Source organism: Podarcis filfolensis, assembly GCF_964270895.1.
Source record: "Podarcis filfolensis genome assembly, chromosome: 8".
Classification (NCBI taxonomy): Eukaryota; Metazoa; Chordata; class Lepidosauria; order Squamata; family Lacertidae; genus Podarcis; species Podarcis filfolensis.
The window spans coordinates 41,952,307-41,977,996 of record NC_139611.1 but is presented as its reverse complement, the minus strand read 5'-3'; the positions used below and the strand labels follow the sequence as shown (position 1 = coordinate 41,977,996).

At 45.6% G+C, this 25,690-nt stretch overlaps 2 protein-coding genes across 2 annotated transcripts in view; both read left to right on the top strand.

Annotated features, from left to right (window-relative positions):
• Positions 1-25,690, top strand: part of FANCA (FA complementation group A) — a 257,965-nt gene that overhangs the window by 179,989 nt on the left and 52,286 nt on the right. The window lies entirely within an intron of this gene.
• The window catches only part of JPH3 (junctophilin 3), an 88,295-nt gene continuing 76,037 nt past the window's right edge, over positions 13,433-25,690 (top strand). Inside the window, exon 1 of the mRNA XM_083626258.1 lies at positions 13,433-14,987. Coding sequence (XP_083482384.1) covers positions 14,606-14,987 — 382 coding nt within the window. The 5' untranslated portion in view covers positions 13,433-14,605. The remainder of the gene's footprint in view (positions 14,988-25,690) is intronic.

The window sequence follows — 25,690 nt, the reverse complement described above, 5'->3', positions numbered from 1 at the left end:
CTTCTTCGTGGTCTCTCAAAAATTTTTCCTTATCTTCCACTGATCTTATTTTGAACTTTTTCCCTTTAAAGGTAAAAGATAGTCCCTGGGGGAATTCCCACCTAAAAACAATTCTGTTTCTTCTCAGTAGGGCCACCAGATCTCCGTAGTTGGTTCTAAGATCCAATAGATGTTTCGGTATATCCTTAAAAATCTCCACTCTCGAGTCGTTGATCTCCAAAGTCTTCTGGAAGTGCGCACTCAGTATTTTATCTCTCTCTTCTTTCGTTCGGAGGGTAACCAAACAGTCTCTCACCCTGTTTTTTCTCCCTCCTCTTCCAAGTCTGAACGCACTTACTATCTTAAAGTCTTTCTCCAGCTCCAAATTCCAAAAATTTTCCAAATTCCTGCGTAAGGTAGTCACTTAGGTTATCTTTTTCAAGTTCTGGTACTGCCCTGATCCTCAGATTGGTCTGTTTCTCCCTCAGTTCAATCATAGACAGAAGTGACTGATGATCCCCAATCTGTTTGCGCATAGGTTTTATTTCTTCCTCTACAGCCACTGCTTTTTCTTTTGCTTCCTCAGCTATTTTTCGATTGGACGCAGATTCTTCCAGCAATTTTTCAATAGATTCTGTATTAGAGTTCACCTTCTGTCCCAGATTATTAATGCTGGCAGTATTCCTGTCTATTTTAGTTGATTGTTCCGTAACTTGTTTGCTTAGGCCTTCCAATTTTTCATAAATTTTATTTAACACAGAAGTAAAATCCCCTTCTGAAGCCATTCCTTTTGACTCAGCTTGTGCAAAATCTTCCCCCTGTGTCACAGGAGGGCCGGGAACAGATGATCTACGTTGCTGGGAAACTGTACTGGGCTGCTGCACTCTGGCCTTGCCCAATCTTGTTGTCCTATCAGTCATCACACTTTTGTCTATGAATCAAGGTCGGTCCCACGGTCAGGTCTTGCCGTGGAAAATCCCCAAAGTCCAAAGTGGAAAAATCCCCCAGCTGGGTGTACAGCTTCAATGTTCCTCTAGGGGGACACTGTAGCAGTCATTAAAGTTACAATAAAAAATCTTTTCCAACTTTCCTAAGTCCCCTCAGAAAAAACAAACAACAGTTTCAAGTCCAGAGAAGACCTTCAACAAGTATCTCCTTTGCGGAGTTAACCATTAAAAAGTTACAATGTCTATAAATAGTGCGACTCTCAATGCAACAGTTCTAGTGAACCTGGCAGTCCGTTCCCAGGAGTTAAATAATTGTCTCTATTTTTCCCAGAAGAAATAAAGTTACTTTTCCCTCTTCCCCCTGCCTCTCCACTAACCTGGGGGGAGGGAGTTCTTTCACTTTGACGTTCGGATTTAGAGCTTTAAAAGCACCGCTCTCCAGGTCTTAGCTTAGAAACGTCTTTGCTTTGATCTGTGTGCAGAAACGGAAGGCGGACTTCCTGTTTACGCCTTCCCGCTTCAGTGCCAAATTAATCCCTTTTTTCTTCCTTTAGTCCCAATTTCTTAAGCTTCACCTACTCACGGGTAGTTGTTTAGCAGCCGAATTGTCACAGGAGAAAGGTCAGCGCTCTCCGGCAACAGCTGTGCGGCTTCACCCCACGGAAGGAGCAATTGACTCTCAGCACCGCGTCAAGCTCCCGTTACGCTCCGGAGCCCCTTGCGGGGTTCCTTCGCCAATTTGGGGGGCGCTAAGGGTGCCCGCTGAGTCCCACGTTCACAGGCTTCTCCTGCCTGTGATTTTCAAAAGGGTCTCCGCTTCACCATAGCGGACAGACCCACTTTCCACGGAGCTTCTCCCTCCAGATTAGAAGGAGACCGCTATTGCCGTTGGCGCCGCCTCCGGAAGCCCTCGAAATTCTACCTCTGTTCAGATGCTCAGCTGTTCCCCACCCCCTCCTCCTTGCTGCCTTAGTGACCTACCAGCAACGTGGGGATGACTCACTCAATGCTTGTGGCAAGTCCACACCTTTTTAAACACTGCTATTTTAGTTGCTGCTCTGAAAAGCAACAAGGACGGGGGAAGCCTGGGAACAGGGTGGTGGTGTGGCATATGTCACTCTCCAGAGATTCTGTGGCCTATCTGATCACTAGAGCTGCTCGTTTGCCTCCCAACCCATGGAAAAGGTGGGACATTTGGAATATAGGCCTGGATTTTGTTCAGTACAAGGAAGAGGGAAATAGAGAGGATGCAGACCATTAGCCAGCTCAGCAACATAGATTTAGGACTCCACATTTGCAGTTTAATAGGGCTGTGTATGGCATTTATGATAAAGAAGCAATGCAATGCAATAACATCCAGATTCATTGGCTGTATGTGGGGAACTCACGATCTCAGGGCAGCAAGATGGCCTGTCCTGAAATCTGTCCAGTTCTTGGGCATATGAAAGGAACATTCTCAATGTTTGCAAAGCAGGCCTACACGTTAGACATTTGCTTAACTGAAAAAAGTCACCTTGGCAAATCCGCAGCATGCATTTAAAGCGTATTCAATGAATGTTTAAAGAGCAGGCATATCTCAGATATATTGCGGTTCCATTTCCAGACCACCACAGTAAAGCAAATATCGCAATAAAGCAAGTCACACACTTTTTGTTTTGTTTCCCAGTGCATATAAAAATTATGTTTACACTAGTCTATTAAGCCAGGCCAGCTGCAGGGGTGGGAGGGGGAAAACCTGGCTCCAACCCTAGCCAGTTTCACTCCTGTGGCCAGAAGAGGGAAAGCAATAGCAGGTTTTTTTCCTGGAAACAGCTGGGCTGCCTGCAGCTGCACCTGCGTCCTCACAAGGAGCAATATCTGTGAAGCACAATAAAGAGAAGTGCAACAAAGTGAGGTATGTATGCCTATACATGACTTCACTGGGAACTGTAGTTTCCCTCTCACTGCTACAATTCTCAGCACCCTCAACAAACTACACTTCCCAGGATTCTTCGGGGAAAGTCAAGTATAAGTGTGGATCTGCCCATTGATATCAGCAGTGTTTGTTTCTCTTCAGGGTTTTGTGTGAGGGTGGCAGGCAGCTTCTGTTCTAAATACACTGATTATCAAGGGAAGGAATAAACTATGTGAAATACTAACCCTGTCCCCCAAGAAAAGATCCTAGCAGCTTAGTTAGTTTGGCAGGGATTAATTTCGAGTAAGCAGACCCAGGATTGCAACCTAAGGGTGCTTTCAGATTGTCAGCATTTTGTGGGAGGGATTCAAGCAGAAACCTGACATTTAGGGTTGCACAACTGAAATGGACTAAAAGGCTCTGTCACCTGAGTGCAACAAATCCATTTTAACAACAACAACAACAACAACAACAACAACAACAACAACAACTGGAGTTTTTGCAGTGTGGAAAATTACAGGGAAATGCCCTGAAAAGCATGCGATGAGAGCACAATTAACAGGCAACCTGAAGGCACTCTGCATGTTAATCAGGATGAAGGCTCATTGTCATATAACTGCCCTGTAAACAAATCGGGGAAAAGCCCCGTAAAGAGTGGACAGAGTCTATAAAATTACTGAGGTGCTGGCAACCTTGTTAGAACTGGAACACTTTCATTACCTTGCCCTCTCCAGCATGGATTGCCTCCAATACGTCATGCCAGCTTCACATGGGGGTCAAGGGCCCCTCCCTTTTTGACCATGGCATTGGTCAGCAGCTGATGCTTGCAGGAGACACAGCTCCCCTTCTCCATTCATTTTGCCCAGGAAAAAAATAATGTAATATTTGTGCAACCAACTGATGGCAAAATGTACTGGTGCCTGGTGCCTATTGGAACTGATAGGGCAGAAGGCAGGTGGACTAACAGGAAGTGAAGCCAGAACCAATGACAGGCAGGGGCACCCTCTGAATGGTTGTAAGTAAGAAGCTGGGTAGGCAGGTGAGGACAGGCTGGGGGAAGACTGAGATGAGTGGCCCAGTTTCCAATTCATCCTAATGGACCAGCCTCCACTAGCAGAACGTAGCTTCTGTCTCACCCTTGAGGAGTGTCTGGTTTAGGGTGCAATTCCACAATTCATAAGGTACAAGATGAAGGGGAGGCATGCACAAGCCCCTCCCTTAGACCTGTACAACTGGCAGCCCACCAAGGCACCTCATCTCACCTAACATTGTGTTGTGACCTGCTGGGTGCTTGCCCATTTTTGCCGTCCCAGGCAGGCAGTAAAACCAGAGGTTTGGTGGCCTGGCATGAATTGCATTTGGTGGATTGCATTCAGTGGCTTTCCAAGCTCTCATAGGCAGGGGAGCTGTCCAGCAGGACAAAGTATGTAGAACGTTTCAGAGAAAGGTTGCTGAGGCAGCTGGGGAACTGTCCAGCTAGGTAGTTATGACAGGAATCGAGAAGCAACAAATTGTGCAACAGCAACATCCAAGCAACAAGTGAAAAGCTAAATAACTGCCTATGGCTGCTAGCCATGTTGGCTATGCTGTGCCTCCACCACTGGTCAGAAGGCAGTAAAGATTCTGAATACCAGTTGCCGGAAACCACAGAAGAGGAGAGCACTCTTGTGCCCAGATGCTTCTTGAGGGTCTCCTACAGACATTTGGGTGGCCACTGTGAAAACAGGATGCTGGACTAGACGGGCTATTGCCCTGCCCAAGAAGGCTCTTCTTGGGTTCTTAACTCTCTTCCCACAGCATTTGTAGGGTCCTGATCTAGAGGCTACTTAGGTTGAGCAGCCAGCCACATGCTGCACATTTTGGCCTGGACTTTAGCATAGACCCATGCTCTCACCTGCTGAAGTTGTGGGTCGTAACCGTAATTTGTTTAGAGCAAATAGGTGTGTCTCATTGTCATGCATTACATCCCCCCCCCATTCTGCAGCCTCTCCAGGTGGACAGTCTCTTAGGGCTGGCAACCAGAGCCTACACTGTTGACTTTACACCAGGTGTGGGGCACCTTTGGCCCACCAGATGCTGCTGAATGACAACTCCCACCACCCCTGACCACTGATCATGCTTGCTGGGGCTGTTGGGGGTTGAGCCACATCTGGATGGCCAAAGTTCCCCCACAGAGTAGACTCTGATTCTCCATAGATGAAACTGCAGGTCCCAAGCTGAAGGTGGGAAGCACAGACCCCGGTGAATTGGCCTCCTCTGAAGACACTCCTTCTGAGTCAAGCTCTGCTGGTGGGACATGATCAAGCTTGTGCTTCAAATGATAACACACCAATGCATATAGAGCAGGCTTCTCCAACGGCTACTTAATTCTTCTCCAAAGACATTTCAGCAGGTGTTTATGCAAGATGGAGCGGACAGCTCACGGAAGAACCCCGACCAGACCTAAGAGGAGGCGTGTAGTGGTGATAGGGGATTCCCTACTGAGGGGAACAGAAGCAGTTATCTGTGGGCCTGACAAGATGTCTCGGGAAGTGTGCTGTCTCCCCGGGGCTAAGATCCAAGATGTAACTGAACGACTGCAAGGAATCATAAAACCCACTGACAAATACCCCTTCCTCTTGGTTCATGTGGGAACCAATGACACTGCAAGCAATAGCCTCCAGAAGATCAAAAGAGATTACGAGGCTCTGGGCAGGAAATTGAAGCAATTAAATGCACAAATTGTCATCTCATCTGTCCTCCCAGTTGAACGACGTGGCCCAGGGAGAGAGGGAAAAATAGTGGAAGTGAACAACTGGCTTCGCAAATGGTGTAAACAGGAACGGTTTGGATTCTTAGATCACGGAATGCAGTTTCTTGAAGATGGACTTCTGGCAAGCGATGGGCTGCACCTCACAACGGTTGGGAGGAATGTTTTTGCAAAAAATCTCAGAAACCTCATCAGGAGGGCTTTAAACTGACTAATGTGGGGGAGGGAGACAGTGGTTCTGAAGGTAGGAGTCTATCAATTGATGAAGATGATCATCCAAATGTCATAGACCGAATGGAGCAAACAGCACGCAGACCTAGTGGTGGGAGGAAAAAATCCTTAAATAAGAGACACGGGGGAATGATTAATGGACTTCAATGTCTGTACACTAATGCGCAAAGCATGGGAAATAAACAAGATGAGCTTGAGCTCTTGGTGCAGCAAACTAAATATGACATAATAGGAATCACTGAAACCTGGTGGGATAAGTCCCACGATTGGAATGTAATAATGGAGGGATACAATCTATTTCAGAGAAACAGACCAGACAAGAAAGGAGGAGGAGTGGCGTTATATGTCAGGGATGTGTATACCTGTGAAGAGATCCAAGATTTAGAACCTCAAAGCCAAAGTGAGAGCATTTGGGTCAAAATTAAGGGAGAGAAGAATAACAGTGACCTCATTGTGGGAGTTTACTATAGATCCCCAAGCCAAACGGAGGACATAGATGATGCCTTCCTGGAACAGATGGCCAAGCATGCAAAAGGAAGGGAGATAGTAGTAATGGGGGACTTCAATTACCCGGATATTTGTTGGATGTCAAACTCAGCCAAGAGCATAAGGTCAAACAGATTCCTCACTGGCCTTGCAGACAACTTCATTGTCCAGAAAGTGGGAGAAGCAACAAGAGGAACAGCCATTTTAGATCTGGTCCTAACCAATGTTGATGACCTGGTTAGTGGGGTAGAAGTGGAAGGATCATTAGGCGCGAGTGATCATGCTCTTCTGAAGTTTACTATACAGCGGAAAGGAGCAGCCAAGCATACTAGGACACAATTTCTCGACTTTAAGAAAGCCGACTTCATAAAACTTAGGGAAGTGCTGGGTGAGATCCCATGGACAGTAATACTAAAAGGAAAGGGAGTTCATGATGGCTGGGAGTTTGTTAAGAGGGAGATAGTAAAAGCACAACTTCAGGCAATACCAATGAGACGGAAACATGGAAGGTGCCTAAAGAAGCCAGGGTGGCTATCTAAAGAACTTTTAACTGAGTTAAGATTAAAAAAGGATGTGTACAAAAAATGGAAAAGGGGGGAAACCACCAAAGAGGAATTCAAACAAATAGCCAGCACGTGTAGACACAAAGTCAGAAAAGCTAAAGCACAGAATGAACTCAGGCTTGCTAGAGAGGTTAAAAGCAACAAAAAAGGCTTTTATGGGTATGTTCGTAGCAAAAGGAAGAACAAAGAAACAGTGGGGTCACTCAGAGGAGAAGATGGTGAAATGCAAACAGGGGACACAGAAAGGGCTGAACTCCTCAATGCCTTCTTTGCCTCAGTCTTCTCCGATAAAGAAAACAATGCCCGACCTGAAGAATTTGGAGCAAATGATTCAGCAGAGGAAACACAGCCCAGAATAACTAAGGAGATAGTACAAGAATACTTGGCTAGTCTAGATGTATTCAAGTCTCCAGGGCCAGATGAACTGCATCCAAGAGTATTAAAAGAACTGGCAGATGTGATTTCAGAACCACTGGCAGTCATCTTTGAGAATTCCTGGAGAACAGGCGAAGTCCCGGCAGACTGGAGGAGGGCAAATGTTGTCCCTATTTTCAAAAAGGGGAAAAGAGAGGACCCAAATAATTACCGCCCAGTCAGTCTGACATCAATACCAGGGAAGATTCTGGAGCAGATCATTAAGCAAACAGTCTGTGAGCACCTAGAAAGGAATGCTGTGATCACCAATAGTCAGCATGGATTTCTGAAAAATAAGTCATGTCAGAGGGAACGCAGTGGATGTAGCCTACCTTGATTTCAGCAAGGCATTTGACAAGGTGCCCCATGATATTCTTGTAAAGAAGCTGGTAAAATGCGGTCTTGACTATGCTACCACTCAGTGGATTTGTAACTGGCTGACTGACCGAACCCAAAGGGTGCTCATCAATGGTTCCTCTTCATCCTGGAGAAGAGTGACTAGTGGGGTGCCACAGGGTTCTGTCTTGGGCCCGGTCTTATTCAACATCTTTATCAACGACTTGGATGATGGACTCAAGGGCATCCTGATCAAATTTGCAGATGACACCAAACTGGGAGGGGTGGCTAACACCCCAGAGGACAGGATCACACTTCAAAACGACCTTGACAGATTAGAGAACTGGGCCAAAACAAACAAGATGAATTTTAACAGGGAGAAATGTAAAGTATTGCACTTGGGCAAAAAAAATGAGAGGCACAAATACAAGATGGGTGACACCTGGCTTGAGAGCAGTACATGTGAAAAGGATCTAGGAGTCTTGGTTGACCACAAACTTGACATGAGCCAACAGTGTGACGCGGCAGCTAAAAAAGCCAATGCAATTCTGGGCTGCATCAATAGGAGTATAGCATCTAGATCAAGGGAAGTAATAGTGCCACTGTATTCTGCTCTGGTCAGACCTCACCTGGAGTACTGTGTCCAGTTCTGGGCACCACAGTTCAAGAAGGACACTGACAAACTGGAACGTGTCCAGAGGAGGGCAACCAAAATGGTCAAAGGCCTGGAAACGATGCCTTATGAGGAATGGCTAAGGGAGCTGGGCATGTTTAGCCTGGAGAAGAGGAGGTTAAGGGGTGATATGATAGCCATGTTCAAATATATAAAAGGATGTCACATAGAGGAGGGAGAAAGGTTGTTTTCTGCTGCTCCAGAGAAGCGGACACGGAGCAATGGATCCAAACTACAAGAAAGAAGATTCCACCTAAACATTAGGAAGAACTTCCTGACAGTAAGAGCTGTTCGACAGTGGAATTTGCTGCCAAGGAGTGTGGTGGAGTCTCCTTCTTTGGAGGTCTTTAAGCAGAGGCTTGACAACCATATGTCAGGAGTGCTCTGATGGTGTTTCCTGCTTGGCAGGGGGTTGGACTCGATGGCCCTTGTGGTCTCTTCCAACTCTATGATTCTATGATTCTATGATTCTATGATTCTATAAGATAATCTGTTTAAAATATCACTCATTCATTCATAAATACTGTATACTGATTCTTCTCACAACAGGCATTCTCACAACAATTTTATCACAGGATAGTTAAAATGTTTCTTTTTGAACATTCTGGCCTTTTCTAATATTGCACAGTGTGGGGTGTTTGTTTGTTTGTTTGTTTAGAGATCTAATATTGCTGCCTAATTTCCCCTGTCTGTCCCATTTGGGGAGACGTCTGCTGCCCTAGATCATCTTGGGAGTCCTGCTATATTGACAAACCAAAGCCCAGCTCTTCCCGGTGCTAGAAGCAAAGACACACACACACACACACCTGCCCAGTTTCCAGCAGAAAGCTTGCTGGCTGCTGTGCTTTTGCAGATCAAGATCAACTCTTTTCTTTTGCTGCTGCAGTTGAGCCTCTTGATGTGGAAACTGGCTCTATTTTTATCTGGCTAAGGAAGATCAGATTTGCAGTAATTGACTGGATAAACAGACACACTATGTACGAACCAAGTTAATGGGATACATTTGGTGGCCAGCAAGGGCACTTTGCTGTTGCTCTGCCCAAATAAGTAATTGGACTAATTTATGACACTCAGGCTGCTAACGTGTCCATTAAAGGCCCCTTTTGTGCTCTTCCCCTCCACAAATAAAAGGGAAAAAAAACATTTCCCCCTGGTTCAAAGCATGCAAACACCATGCCTTCATCAGGAGTAAGTATAAAGCATTTCCTGACTGTCACTAAAGCTCTTAGCAAAATGGAATTAGAGCCAAACACGTGCAAGAATTTCTCTTTCCGGTTAACCCAGGTCCTGACCTTTATTAACCTGGCAGAGATTATTGACAATACAGTATGCTGGAATCTACAAAGGAACTGTACTAACATCTATCCTGTCCTGACTGAAATATAGCTCAATAATCTGCTGATTTGGGGTGGGTGGGGGGTGGGCAACAGATCAAACTGATAAGAAAAGGTTGGAATGGAAGGAGGGAAATCTATGCTACGTAATCTTGCCTAATGAAACACATTTAACAGTAAGTAAGAAAAAAAATGAGGCCCCCTCCCCATTCCTTCTCCCCTGATGCACCAAAGCTGCTCTCATTTGGGCAATTTGTGGTTCCCTTGTGAGACATTCTAATGGATATGGAGAACAGTCAGACGCAAATACAAAGCTTGTGGCAAGTACGGAAGTTTACAGGGCTTGTGCCTCTGACTTAAGTGTTCTGAACTGCGCATCCAGCCATTTTCTGACTCCTCCACATGTAAGGGAAAACCCAACACCAGAAGCAGTTTTTTCCTTTCCCCGGAAATTGGCAAGTGGTTGACTATTAGATTATGATTATGCAATGCAAACAAGTGTCAAGTGATGCATATTGAGTTTAAGTAAATAAATAAATCTTAATTTGACACATACACATATGGAGTATAAACTGGTGCTGATTGACCAGGAACGAGACATTGAGGTTGAAGCAAATAGCTTGATGAAGACAGCAACCCAGCATGTGGCACCTGTGAAAAAGGCAATCTCCTTCACTGCATCTCAGAAGTGGAATAGTTTTCCAGAAACATTACACAGCACAGAAGCATTGCTGCCTCACTGGCTCACGAGCCCCCCCCCCCACCATTCTCCTAAAACAAAGTAGCATACCCATGGGAAGGTGCCACAGCTATAGAAGATGTTTCCATGCTGTTTCACAGCATGGGGTGACAGGAATTAGGAGAATGGAACTTCTGCATATTAGCACCATATAAAAAGAGAAAGAGTCGCCCAAGTAAGAATAGGCTCAGAGGAGAAACTGTAATGCTGGATGAGTGTCCCTTATTTCAGAATTGTTACATAAAGATGTCTCATTATTTTACTGCTCTGATGTGCCCCTTTTGCCTGGACATCTGCTCCTGCAAACTTTGTGCAAGTACCTGTCCCAGAAAACAACAGTGCTGCCCTTGGTGACTGGTCTTAAAACTACTGTCACCTAATACCGGGTTCAGGAGCATGTGGCCCTCCTGATGTTGGACTCCAGTTCCCACCATCCCTTATCATTGGCCATGCTGGCTGGGGCTGATGGGACATGGAGTTCTAACATCTGGAAGGCTACAGGTTCCCCAGCCCTGACTTAATAAAATGCTGTGGCTGGTAGAACATCTAAATGAGTAGACGTTTTTGCCTATGGTGTCAGTTGGGGTTACTAGATCAGGAGATTCTTTTGCTACCATTAACCATGGTGTCCTCCTGGAGCAGCTTTACAGGTGGGAAGTTGGAGGCCTGGTTGGGAAGTTGGAGGGTGAATCTGCTCCTGGGAAATGGCCACTGCTCAGAGGAAGAACAGCCATCTTTGCAGAAAGAAGGTCCCAGGTTCAACCCCCAGCATCTCCAGGTAGGGCTGGGAATGTCCCCAGGCTGAGACCTTGGACAGTCACTGCCAGCCTAGGTTGGCAATTCTGAACTTCCTGATTCCATATAAATAAGTTTCCTGTTTGGTCATCAGGGTTGCGTGAGCCCAGTGTCATGATCAGCCTGATGTTACCCAACTATGTGTCTCCTTGTTATCTGAATGAGGTGATTGATAAGTGCTTGGAGGACGTCATGGTCTGGATGAGTTCAGATACCTTGTTAGCTCATTCTGTTTCTATATCCCTTTGCACAACCAGAGGTGTCCCAAAGCAATATACAATGAAGGCCATGAACTGAACCTGAACACCAACATGATGAAGGTGCTGTTAGCCAGAGGTTTCCAGATGCAGGAAATGGGCAGCTGTCATGCTCTGGATGGGTTGCACTTTCCCTGGAGGACCAGCTGCATAGCTTGGACTTACTTCTGCATTCTGCTTTGTCACTAGAGGCCTAAGTGATCTCAGTGGCATGGATCGCTTATTTTCAGCTCTGGCTGGTTCACCAGCTATGGCTGTTCCTGGACAGAGCCAGACTTGCCACAATAACCCATGCTCTGGTAACCACCTGATTAGATTACTGTATTGCACTCTTAATGGGTCCACCCTGGAAGACAGTCTGGAGGTTGCTGGTGATGAAAATACAGCTGTAGAGTGTTAACTTGTCTCAGCCTCTTGGGACCACATAACACTGATTCTAAAAAGGTTTGCATTGGCTGACTATATGCTATTGGCGCTGTGGTCTAAACCACAAAGCCTAGGGCTTGCCGATCAGAAGGTCGGCAGTTCAAATCCTCACAATGGAGTGAGCTCCCATTGTTCGGTCCCAGCTCCTGCCCAGCTAGCAGTTTGAAAGCACGTCAAAGTGGAAGTAGATAAATAGGTACCACTCCAGCGGGAAGGTAAACGGCGTTTCCGTGTGCTGCTCTGGCTGGCCACATGACCCGGAAGCTGTCTGTGCACGAACACCAGCTCCCTCGGACTATAGAGCGAGATGAGCGCGCAACCCCAGAGTCATCCGCAACTGAACCTAACGGTCAGGGGGTACCTTTACCTTTATAATGCCTTCACTGACTTAGAACCCAGGTATCTGAAGGAGTGGCACATACTTCCCTGTGTTGTCCTGCTCATGATTTAAAGTAAGCTGGGGCACCCCTTTCTGTCCTACCATGGTTTTAAGATTGTGGAGCCTGTGGAGCTGTGTTTCAATATGGGGTCTTCCTGACTGTGACTAGTCTTCAATAGCAGCTGAAAACACCCCTCTTCTTCCTGGCTTACTGGCATTAGTGTGTGTGGTGTATGAAACCAATTGGAGCTATTTGGGTTGTCTTAGAAAGGAACAGAGGAACAGAACTGTCTGCTGCCATGCTAGTTTTGAGGTTTCTGATTGACTTTATTATTTTTGTTTTCTTTTTACTGTTGGGGCCCTCCCTGGACTCACGCAACAACCAAGTGGATGGCCACCAAGTTGAATGGATATAAAATGTGATTAGAGAAATTCTTGGAGGAGACAGCTATCAATGGCTACTAGTGGTCAGAGGAGACAGTTGCTGGAATCTGCAGGAGGGGTGAGTGCTCTTGCATCTGGCTGGCGACCGGGAGAACGGGATGCTGGGCTACATGGGCCAGGTATGTCCTTATGACAGGAAGGCTGTAATTTGCTTTAGTAAATAAATAAATGCTTTTGCTGTTGGTGCAGGGGTATACCTGGACTCCCTTGTGCCCTTGGCAAGGAGTCCCTTGTACCCTCCTCCAAGGCACCCAGAGGAGCCTGTGCACCTTGCCTGGCCAGTTCAGAGCAGGAGAGGAATGGCCCTGGGAATGGGCAAGCGAGCAGACTCCTAGCCACTCCAAGCCAAAGTGGAGATGTGTGATTTTTGTGCCCCCCTAGGCCTGTGTCTTTGGCAGGGGCCAAACTGGACAACTCCAGGTATGCCCCTGGCTGTTGTTTTCAAGTCAGGAAATTAGGCTTATTTAAGAAGTGGGATGGGAGAATAGAGAAGAAAGTATTGTCAGCAACAAAATTAAGTGAGGAGTGGGATCCTAAGCATAGCCTCTTGCTTCTCCCAGCAAAATCAGTGCCACTTGTGAATGAATAAGCCAGGTTAGTGTTGGGCTATCATTATGGAAGGCAAGAGCTCCCCTTTGGTTTCCCTGAGAAATCTTTACCCTCTTCATAGGCTGATAGATTGCAGCCTGCCAAATGCATTTTTTCTGGATGCTATCTCTCTCTGGCCTGCTGGAGGTTTTTTAGCCTCCTGTCTCTAAGGAAGTGAAAGAGAACAGAGAGATCTGCTGGGGGGGGGGGGGCGAGGAGAGAGCGAGCGATGAGTGTTACGCAGTTCCTGTACCTTTAAATCTAAGGAGCTTGAGCTGAGACAGAGAGCGAGAGAGGCAGAAGCTGAGCCGGGGGTCTATTCCCCTTAATAAGCAAGATCGGTCTCCACTGAGGAAGATGGGAAGAAGAGGGTGAGGAGGATGCAAGAAGACCTTTGCCCCTCCCAGACTGGAGATACAAAAAAGGAAAGAGAGAGAGGCGCCTCTTTCCCTCCATCCTCAATCTCTTCCGCCTCCTCCATCCCTTCTTTTTCTGCCACCCTGCTGAAAGAATCCAGCCCTTCCGAAAAGGGCATCTCTCCCTGTCTCTCTCTTTGAAGGCAAAATGTGGGAGTCGTTCCAAAAAACAAGCCGAGATCTAACGGAGTGAGAGGTTTGCTGTGGGTGGCGGTGGGAGGTGTGGGGAGGGGGGGAGGAGGAAGAAAATGAGAACAGTTGTTTTTGTAGGGTGAGGTGTAGGTGTGTTTGTGAGTGTGTGTGTATGTGTGTGTGTGTTTGTGTGTATGTATGTATGCGTGAGTGTGTGTGTGAGAGAGGAAGAGAGTGTGCGTGAGATTGAGACAGACACAGACACTGCATTGCTGCTGATTCAGGAGTCTCTCCAGCAAAAACATAACCACCAAGATGCTGCTCTGCCTTGGACTGCCTGATCCATTTCTCCATCAAAACAGCAGCAGGTGGAGGTCACAGAGGGGGATTTGAGACCCTTCCTGCCGCCTGCGTGTTGCATCCTCCCCCCTCCCGCAAAACCAGGAATTCTTCTTCTTATATGTTGGCACTTGGCCTGTTTCTCCGCATCCTTTCTTTCCCTGGGTTTTGCCTCGGATGGTTTTAAAGGAGACTTGCTTGCACCAAAACCTGCCTAATTTGCTGTTCTGGACAATATTATTCTCCCTATTTTGCTCCAATCCAGCCTCCAGAGCAGGAAGCCAAGAGGATCAAGGTTCCATGAGTCTCCCCCTTGAGAAAGTGTGAGCAGCAGAAATTGACTCAAGCAGCTATTTGGATTTGGTGCATTATTTAAGGTGTTGTTTGGGGTTTTTTTTTCCTCCCCTGGCGGCTGCTTCTCCTCCTCCTCTCTCTCTTATTTTTTTTTTCACCTTTTTGAGAATTTTCAAACTGAGTTACATGCATGTCCAGTGGGGGAAGGTTTAATTTTGACGATGGAGGGTCCTATTGTGGAGGCTGGGAGGACGGCAAGGCTCACGGCCACGGAATATGCACCGGCCCCAAGGGTCAAGGAGAGTATGCGGGTTCCTGGAGTCATGGCTTTGAAGTGCTGGGGGTCTATACCTGGCCGAGTGGCAACACCTACCAGGGCACCTGGGCCCAGGGAAAGCGCCACGGCATTGGTGTGGAGAGCAAAGGGAAGTGGGTGTACAAAGGCGAATGGACTCATGGATTTAAGGGACGCTACGGAGTACGTGAATGCACAGGCAATGGGGCCAAATATGAAGGCACCTGGAGCAATGGTCTTCAGGATGGTTATGGGACAGAGACCTACTCGGATGGAGGTAAGTAGCCCATTTGTTCCTTCTTTTCCTTGGTGTTGTCCAGCGGATCATCCACCCTTTTCTCTGCCAGGTTGTGGTGTATCCTTTTAGGAAGCCCTGCCAGTTCAAAGCTTCGTTCTTACTGTAAGACAGAGAAAAGCAGCTCACCCAGGCAGTGCCCCTTCCCAATGGAGCCCTCTAAGTTCATTTGCGACCAGGGCTGTTTCTTTTCTTGTTCTCTGTTGCCTGATGAAGGGAAGGCCTTTTTTTGCAAGCTGGTTCGTTGGATAGACTGGGGGGTAGAAGGCTGGAAGGCATTCAAATTCTTACTCAGCTATGAAACTCCCTGTGGTGGGTTAGTCACTATCTTTCATCTAAGCTTACCTTGTGGGTTGCTGTAAGGATAAATGAGGTGAGAACTGTGAAACATTTTTATTTTATTTTTTGCGTATGGAAAGGAGCTTAGAAATTGAGAGCAATGACTGTGAGGAACCAAACTATATCCAAAGTTGTATATGAGGAAGAATACAATAAGGCAGGGTCAAGAAGTTGGATAGAATCAAAACAGGAAATGCAGGTTTTTGGTATCTGGAGCAAATGGCCCACGAGAGACCCCTTTACACGAATTAATCTGCGGTACAGTCTGCCAGAAAGTGACATTTGGCTTCCATTCATTTTCATGAGGGTTTTTCAGAATGTCCCAGATATGCCCTCTGGATCGGTCTGCTATCCTTAATTGTTGCCCATAATCTGCCACCCGAGGTGGTCACGTGCCTGTCCTATCATTGGACTGTTTCATGACTTGAAAGCATGACTCTAGACCCACCACTTGAACCTGTAGGTTCTTTCAACTCTGAAGCGGATTAGGTTTAAAAACAAACAAACACATAACCCAGGCAGCAAGATGCACTGCTGGATCTTCTCAATGCAGGGACTTTGAAATTCTCACCATAATGAAAACATATTGCAAGCTGCTATCGTTTTTTATAATTCCCCCTCCACACATAAAGCTCAACCTGATGCATCCAGAGCTTATCTGGCAAACGACTGCAATTCATAGAGTGTTCCCACGTTGAGATTTCACAGCTTGATTGTGTACAGCAAGGGTAGAGGCCCTCAGGCCCAGAGGCCAGATGTGGGCCCAAGCCTCTCTCTCTAGGCCATACTCCCTCTTTAGTCATGTCCTTTCTGCCCAGGCCACCCTGCTCACTGGTCTTCCTTCACATCCTCATTGAGTGCTTTTCTGTGGCTGGGATGTGTCCTTGAACTCTGATAATGACTTGCCTGCCTGGATACAGCATAGAAAGGTGTATGTGCGTAGAAGTGCATTTACATTTGTTGCTCTGGCCCCGTCCATCACTGACTTGCAGCTCCCAGAACGTTGCTCAGAAGGGAATGTGGCCCAGGGACTGGAAAAGCTTTCCCACTCTTAATGCAGAGAAACCCAGAGGCAGGTGAGGACAGCTGTTTTTGACCTCTGATGGCACTTTCAGGTGTATCAGGGTGAGTGGGAATGGGTACAAATACTGAATAAATATTTAGCAGAGACACAGAGAGAAATTATCTAGTTCTGATGTCTTATCCTGAGAAAACAGCTTCCTTTCTCTCAAGGGACTCGGTCTCTTGTTCACTGACAGTGTCCCAGCTCCCCTAGGTAGTAGGGGCCAAACCAGCTTCCAAGAGCCCCGTGGAAACAACAAGGGAGGCCTCTGGTTTTCATCTTGTGTCTGTATCCAAACAGCTTTGATCTCCCTCACCCCAGCCCATGTTGCTTAGAGTGTTCTAAAGATTTTAGATAGAGAAAGAAAGAAAAACATCCAAGGCCTTTATCCTCAGCCTTGAAAGTCTGGATTGGCAGGGAGGAGGAGAAGCAGTAGAGATCCAAAGCTTCAAAATGCAACTCTTCATAAACAAGTTTGTTGTTCTGACTGGGGTAATAGCGGAATGGGGCAGTGGGAGATTGGGGATGAGGAAAGAGGACTTTGATATGTTTTAACACTCTGTGTTGTGCTTACGAACTTACTTTGAAATGGTTAGAGCTGAGGGTTTTCTTGATTGAAAACAGAATTTTGAAGGAGCATGGATACATTCTACATGTTTCCTGCTCCGCTTCTCTACCTTTATCACGCCCTAAGGAGACCTGGGATTATTCTGAATACATGGTTTTCTACAAAGACAAGACTGAAGACCAGCTTGAAAAGTCTCCTAAAACCCAAGGGATGTTTTTTTAAAGAAGGCATCTGGCCTGTCCATGCCTTTATCCAGAACTCAGGTGGTCACGATGGAATCTTGCTGCAGCAGTACAATTCCTAATGAATTCTGGCTGGCTATGGAGTCCACAGAATAGGACATAAATTTGAATAACCCAGGAATTGGACAGAAATGCAAATCTTCTGTTGTGGCTAGAAAGGATGGGGGAAACAGACTTCATGATGGTTGTGAAACTAGTTTAGGAAGAAATGCTGTCCAGGTAGCAGAAACCTACCCAGCAAAGCTTTGGTGGAGAATTGTAGGGCAAGTGTGGGGAACTTTTGGCCCTTCAGATGTTGCTGCAACTCCCATCATCCCTAGTCATTGGCCACACTTGTTGGGGCTGATAGGAGTTATAGTTAAGCAATATCTGGAGGGCCAAAGGTTCCCCCACACCTGATGTAGGGCCTTATTTTGCACCTATGATTATTATTATTTTAAAATTTATTTCCCAAGATTTTTTTAAAATAACACTTTTACATTCAATTATATACCAAATTCCTCTTGTTTGACTTCCTCCCCCTCCCCCTGGCTTCCAAACTCAACCATTCATCATTATGCATATCATTATTTTTCCTCTGTAATTTTCAAATCTTAATTATAAATATGTTGTCCATATTTAACACATCATAAATGTTACAACAACCCTGCTAATGTTTTAACATATTTACAGTGTTCTTTAACATATTCTATAAATTTTATCCAATCTTGTAAGAATTTCTTTTCGTCTTGTTGCCTGATCCTAACGGTAAGCTTTGTCATTTTGGCATAGTCTATCATCTTGATTATCCATTCTTCCTTCGCCGGTGTGCCTTCTTCTTTCCATTTTTGGGCAAATAGCATTCTGGCGATCGTGGTAGCATACATAAACAGTCTCTTTAAGTTATTTGGTATCTCCTCCCCCACTATTCCAAGCAAGAAGGCTTCTGGGTTGTTTTTTATAAAAGGTTATCTTAAACATTTTTTTAAACTCATTGCAAATCATTTCCCAGAAGTCTTTTGCCCTTCTACAAGTCCACCACATATGCAAAAAGGTACCTTCATTATCTTTACATTTCCAACATATATTGGTGGAATTTTTATACATCATTGCAATTGTACCTGGGGTTAGATACCAACGGTACATCATTTTCATATAATTTTCCTTTAAAGAACTGCATGCAGTAAATTTTAAATCCTCCTTCCACAGCCTTTCCCATGACTCAAATGGAATATTGTGTCCCAAGTCTTTTGCCCATTTTATCATTACATCTTTAACATCTTCATCTTTTGTTTCCCATTCCAACAGTAGCTTATCCAATTTTCAGACCTTGAGAATTCCTTACCAAAGTCTCTCTCCTTATCATTTCTGAATATGTCATTTAATTGGTGGTATTGCAACCAATCTGTTAACAGAAATTTTGTTTCATCAAAATCTTTTATCCTCAATTTATTTTCTGTTTCTGTCAACAGATCTTTCTATGTGGCCCAATTTTCTTTGCACCTACGATTAGCTCAGCAGTTGTCGGTGTAGAATCAAAACAGACATAAAAGTATGTCCCTAAAACAGGCTCATGTCTCATATGTCTTTTAATCTTGGTTCACCTGAGGATAACAAATGGCCTTAGTGGAATTCAACTGAGTTCTTCAAGGGGACTGGGCCAGCGATCAGTCCTAATGAACTCCTGCATTCAGATATTATTGCATCTGGATGTATGTATGGTCAAGAATATTACACTAGGAAGGAATGGCTCACTGCTTGTCATGACAAAAAGAGGTAGCTGTTGGGAATTAAAGCTCATGTGCTGCTTTAATCCTTCTGATTTCTTAAGCTTCATCATTTCCTGGGATGTCAGCATTGCTATCTGCCACAATTCTATTCTTTAAATTGTAGATAAACTTCAGTATTGTAAGCAGATCAAGTTTTATTAACAGGTTTAGACAAAGCAAAGCTGGTGTGTATTAAAGATCTGATCTGAAGAGTCTACATTTTCTTGCATAGGAGAAACCAACAAAGGGGCATCAAGGTGCCAACAGGAGCTCAGCATTATTTACAAATGACCATTGCTATGCGTACAGTACATTTTAGCTTGAATTTGGATCCAAGGGGTCCAAACACTTCTGTTTTCATCAGCTGTCCACCTTATTGGATGCACATTCCTCTTTCTACCTTTGATGCTCCCCCCCCCGACATCCTATAACATGTGCTCATTCCTGTTGCAGCAATACACAGTTTCCTTTTGCTGTTATCAGGCTCTTGGAACTCCCACACACTCTCCTGTTCTTCAGGCACATGCGCATAGTCTCTCTCGCACACTTCAATGCTGTCATACACATAATATTCACCCTTTGTACACATACCCACACACAGATGCTCACACCTCCGCATTTGTTTCATGTTTCAGACATGTTTGTCAAAAACAGACCCATAGATTGCACAATTATATCTCACAGTTGCACAGATGCTTCAGAGGCACAGGAAAGGTATACTGGGCCTTGCAAGCACACAGATGCATTGCTCATACCCAGAAGCACACAGTGAATACCTTTCACATAGACATATCTCGTTTTCAGTATCACTCGGAGGCCCAGATCACAAACATTCCAAAGCCCACTTTTCTCGATGTCATGCTGAAGTTGCCACCTGCATGTAATCACATTTGTGTATTTGCTGTGCATCCTGGATATCTGCACTTGCATCCTGGGTCAAATACATCATACGCACAGCCACATTGCTACTGTCAGACTGACTCTCCACATACATAAGTTTCCCTGTATTGGAGCAAGGGGTTTGGACTTGCGAACCCTTCCAGCCCCATGATTTTATACATCTCTAGCAATGCCATTTCTCTCTCAAATCATGCACACATAGAAAGAAGAAGCATATTCTTGCTTTTCCAGGGTACAAACCTTCACAGCAATCAAAGCAATGGACATTAGAGTGATAGGAGAGCTAAAGGAGGAGAGGAAAGTGAGTACTCATTTCATGTTTCTAGGACTGAAAATTGCACTCTCTATATAAGTGTGTGTGTGTGTGTGTGTGTGTGTGTGTGTGTGTAGCCTGCAAGCATTTCATACATGCCAGCAATCTCTATTTTAGTTGCTTTATATTTGGAAATTGAAGCAGAGCTAATTGAACAATACCAGAAAGGCATCCCAGTCCTGGAAATAACTAAGCAATACTATGTCAGGCTGACGTTAGCAACTCAAATTAGCCTAGCCAATCATCAAGAACATTCTTTTTTTAAAAAACAAAAAAACCCCCAGTTTTAATTTCTAGCAATCTAATCTCAAAAGAAGCACACACTCTCAATCTTTCTCCTCCTCATATCAACGCTTCCTTTTTCAGGACCTTGGAGAGTACTAATTGAGCTGACTGGGGGCATGCAATCAACTGGGCCCTGCTGCCATAAAATTTCCACTTATTTCGATACCTTTGCCCCAGCACCCTAAAATGAATGTGGTCTGAAAGCCTCAGTCCGTGGTTTATTGCAACCAATGCACTCTCCAAGGACACATCCAGATGGCCGTTGTGAAGGGGGAGATGCTGTATGTGTATCAGGTGCACACCTGTCTCCTGTGGTCCTCCTGTGTGTTAACTCAATCCTTCCCTGGCCCTGGAGGTCCCTGCCCTTCCCTGAACAACAGCAAGCATATCAGACTAGTATTAAGTCATGAATGGAGACTGCAGAGCTACAGGGCTTGGTATACGGCAACTAATGTTTTCTCCAAGGACAGATCCAGATGGCAATTCATATGGTGCGAATCTAACTCTGACAAAGTGGAGGGGGAAATGGTACTGCCATTTGAAGATACTTCATGAGTCAAAGACTCATTTACTGATTCACATGCACAACTTGTAACCCACCATGCCAATTTCATCCACCTTGGTTGCCAGATGCTTCAGAGCCACCCTGTTTTTTCTGCAGTCCCACACAGGCAACAAAACAGGAGGCTGATTGAGTCCCTGGTGGACTTCCATAATGGCTGTGGGTGGTGCTTGGGTCACAAGGTATATGTAGGCCTGGTGTACATCATCCTATGAAAGCTTTGTGGTGTTTGATCTGCAGTGGCTCTTTCTTACATGCAAGTAATCCTTAAATGCTGCCCTCAACCTGTGTGGCAGACAATGCATGTCCAAACCACCCTAACCACTCTCCAAGTTTATCACACAACTGCCCAGCTGAATGTGCTGAAAGCAGTTGCTGAACAATCCCAACCCATTAGAGGCATGGGCCAGCACATTTTTCAGGAATGCGCACTTGCACAGCCTCCAATGGCGACAGGGAAGTTTTTTTATGGAACTTCCCCACCTCCCCACTTTGAGTCATACCTTCCAGTAATGCAAACAGATTAGTTAGGAAAAAACAAGTTGGAGGTAAGAAGCATCTCCTTCCATATGTAATGAATTTTATTCTAGGCTTTAACTATCTATCTTTCTCCTGCCTTCTTGATTTGCACCAAATTTGGTACCCACACTAAAAGGCATATTTACAAGAATTTGGACAATTTGTTCTGTAGCCAAGGTTTCGTTCTGAAAATAAGATGGGTTTTTCACCTCACCACAGTGATAGAAATAGACACTGAACTCAGCTCTGTGGGTGTGTAGAGAGAGAGGGGTGGTGGTAAAGGAATATAATTATTATTCTTTGCTGCCATTGTTTATTTATTGCCTTCCACATATATATCTCAGGACGATGTACGAAACATAATAAAAACTGAAAAACACAAGAAATAGATGATTTTTGTTTGTGTGAAATTATACAGAATGGACACCTTGGCAGAGACCTCTTCATCCAGCAGGGAAAATGTGTCAGAACATATAATTATGCCCCCCTCTCTCTTATTTTGCTCTCTTTCCTTATAAGGCCTTAGCATTTGCTTACTTTCCTGGACAGCACATCATCTTCCAGATGGGTTTCTTTTTGGAGGCACAGTAGCTATTTCCCCCACTGTGTAGGCCACTGGAGTGCTCTGGGTTTGTAACTTAGGCTAAGTGCACATCCCATTTGCACCTATTTGATGATGAAATACTTGCCCCCATCCATTCCAGAGCCCCATGTGAACTTTGGCGTGTGAGCTCAGAGCTACCACATGTATCGGGCACTTGTGCTGTTGTTCTGTAGAGAATAAAGAACTGTCGGCACCCTCACCAAGCATAGGTCAGTGACAGAGCACCTGCTTTGCATGAAGAAGGTCCCCCATTCGATCCCCAGTGGCATCTCTGGTTAAGTAGTCAGATAGCAGAGATGGGACAGATCTGTTCCTGAGACCCCAGAGAGCTGCTGTCAATCAGCACGGACTAGGGATAGGAAAAGTTGTGGCCCCCTCCAGATATTGTTGGACCACAGCAGCCACCATTCCTGACCACTGACCATGTTGGATGGAGTCCAAACAGCATCTGCAGGGCCACAGCTTGCCCATTCCTGGGGTAAACAATACTGAGTTAGTTGGACCAGTGGTTTGACTCTGTAGAAGGCAACTACATGTGTCCAGGCTACAATTTTGCAGGATTTCCTGAGGGAAACAATGCATTAAAATGGTATAGAACCAACATAGTGTAGTGCAGATTATAGTGAAGAGTACCATTCTTCAACATTGGCTAAGCTGGCTGGAGATGATGGGTTTTGTAGTCCAACTGCACTTCATGACCCAAAGTTGAAGAATGCTGATGTAGATAATCACTAGAATTCTGTCAAATGGTGATTATGGGACCCTCCCACTACCTTTTTTAAAATTATGCATTCCTGATTATTTGTGCTATAATGCTATGTGGGGGAAGGGCAGTATCACACATGATCCTGCTTTTTATACTGTTCACACTTGGCAAATGTTTCAGGGTGATCACACTGCTTCATTTCCAATCACTGCCTATCCTGTAATTACCTGCTGAAATCATGTAGCTTTTTATACCAGAAAAGTTCTAGTTTATTTTTGCCCTGCTTTTTTGTGCTATAGCCCCTCTGGAGAGCAACAAGGTGGTAGCTTTGGGGAAGCATTGCAGAACAACAAGTAAAGCAGAATAAATCCACCACTAAGGCACCATTTTTGTCTTAAGAACATGTTGCTGAATACAACCAAAATAAAACACTGGTCTGGTGGGGCCCAGTAAGATTTCCCTCAAGATGATGGTGAGGGATTGTTTCTTTTCCCGGGATGTAAGGTGTGTGGCAAGCACCCTCTTCAGCCCTTCTTGCTCATATTTCTCCCTGTCAGATTCTCTTCCTGATAGTGAAGCATCTGAGCAACCGGCTGGTTTTTGTTAAGTACCTTGGTTTCGCTGTTTACAATTCACCTCAGCATCGTGGTAAATGTACCATGGAACATTGCATAAGGAGAGAAAGGGCCTTAACTCGCCTGAGAAGTGGGACGAGATCACAGAGTTTGTGATGAGGATTATTGAGTTTGAGGATTAGTGAAGAGAAAGAGAGAGAGAGAATTAGCCAGATTCTGCTGTACTTTGTGCAGGAAGCGTATTAGAAATAATAAGGCAGCTGAATGCATTTGGGAATGTTTAGCATGATACATGCTGGAGCATTAGGCAATTTTGTGGCACCGATCTTACCCCCAGAAGGAAAGTGTGATGGTCTAGTAGGAGGCTTGGATCAGGACAGGGAAATGGGCTAATTCAGGTGCCATTGATGCTGGGTGCTTTTTAGGTGAGTGGCCATGATCCTTTTCTAGCCATAAAGCCTTGGCAAGTAAACATTTCTCAGCCTAACCTACTATGCTGGGTTGTTGTTATGGAAGAATGATAGAGGCCTCCATTCTCTGGAAAGGGCTACAGACATAATTTATGAATAAATTGTTAGGATATTTCCGTTCCACCTTAAAAGGGTGCAGGATGTTTGTATAACACCCTGCGTAAGTTCCTGTCTCACAGGATGTTTATGCTATATGTTCCTTTCGATTTTGTCTGTCTTGCCTGAGCAGTCGGAGGAGACGGTCATGATTTCTTTGTTCTGACCAATGCCTAATAAACTGTAAATATGCAGTTCTGCTCTCATGCTGTGCAACTTCTGTTGTGTGAATTCTGCTGAAAGAGTGTGCTCTAAGCCAGAGGCTTAGTGTCGCTGAATTGCTGATATTGCCTGACTACGGGAAGTCGATGGATCGTCCGGCATCTGAGCAAATAGCTCAGATGGACTCTATCTCCCTGGCAGTATCCCAACAACAGGTTATGGGCCCAGATTCACGGCACTTGCAGAAGAGTAAGACTGCGCCAGACTGCTAAGGTATGTTGGAAAAGCGAAAGCAGAGGCTTTTCTGTTTGCCGCGGAAGACGTCTTTGATGTCCGGCTAAACTAATTGGCCTGGGAGCCGAGCCAGAGGCATCGTGATTTATGGGTGCCGAGATAAGGGGTCTCTGAAGTGAAGAAGACTCACGGCTGACGTTAAAAGCTGGAATGGAGTTTTTCCAAGCCTCTGAAGCTGCTGAGTGTCCAAAATTAAATCGGGACAATTATGAGACCTGGGCAAAATGGTGTGAGAGTTTGCTGCGTCAGTTTGGAGTCTGGCATACTGTCTCAGAAGCCACTCCAGTTCCTCGGACAGAGAAATGGCAGGGCCAGGATTCGAAGGCCATGGATATTATTGTCTTATCCGTCTCTCTGGAGGAAATAAAGACGCTTGCTGGAAATCTCACGGCACGTGACATGTGGGATGCTTTGAAAAAGGCCCACCAGCCAATAATCCCAGCCCAGTGTTTGAATGCATCGGAGGTCCTGGCTGTTTCCCAGAATGCGAGTGAATGCAGAGATGCCGAGGGCACCGGTTGCAAGCTGCAGGGGGAGCTGACTGTGATGTCATCCCAGGCAGCATTCCAGCCTCCAGGGGGAGCCAAGGAGTCGGCAGCTGAGAGCTCTGTTTCTCGTGAGAACCAAGGTCAGAGCCTATGCAAAGGCCGGAAGACCAGACGTAAACAGAGCAAGGTGTTTCCAGATGGCCCGAAGCAGAAGGGGAGTGGAACGCCAGTGGAAAACAAGGCTATGTTTGCTGGCACAGCTCCACCAAAGGCTAAAGGCACGTCTGATGGCCAGGAGCAGGGGGGCAAGTTGCAAAAGCCCACGCCAGTGGAAAACAAGGCTTTGTTTGCTGGCACAGCTTCACCAAAGGCTAAAGGCAAGTCTGATGGCCAGGAGCAGGGGGGCAAGCTGCAAAAGCCCACGCCAGTGGAAAACAAGGGTTTGTTTGCTGGCACTGCTTCACCGAAAGCCAAAGGCAGGTTTATTGTGGATTCAGGATGCACGCGACATATCACCAAAGACCGCCATTTGTTCATCTCCTTCACACCTCAAGATGGAGAGATCCACCTGGCTGATGGAAGGACTTTGCAAGCTGCAGGAGTTGGGACTGTGAAACTTGCAAGTTTGCGTACTACCATCAGAGATGTACTTTTTGTTCCAGGAGCTGCGGACAATTTGCTTAGTGTCCCACAGCTCAATGGGCGTGGTTTTGAAATTACATTCAAGAGGACTGTCTGTGTCATCAGAAAA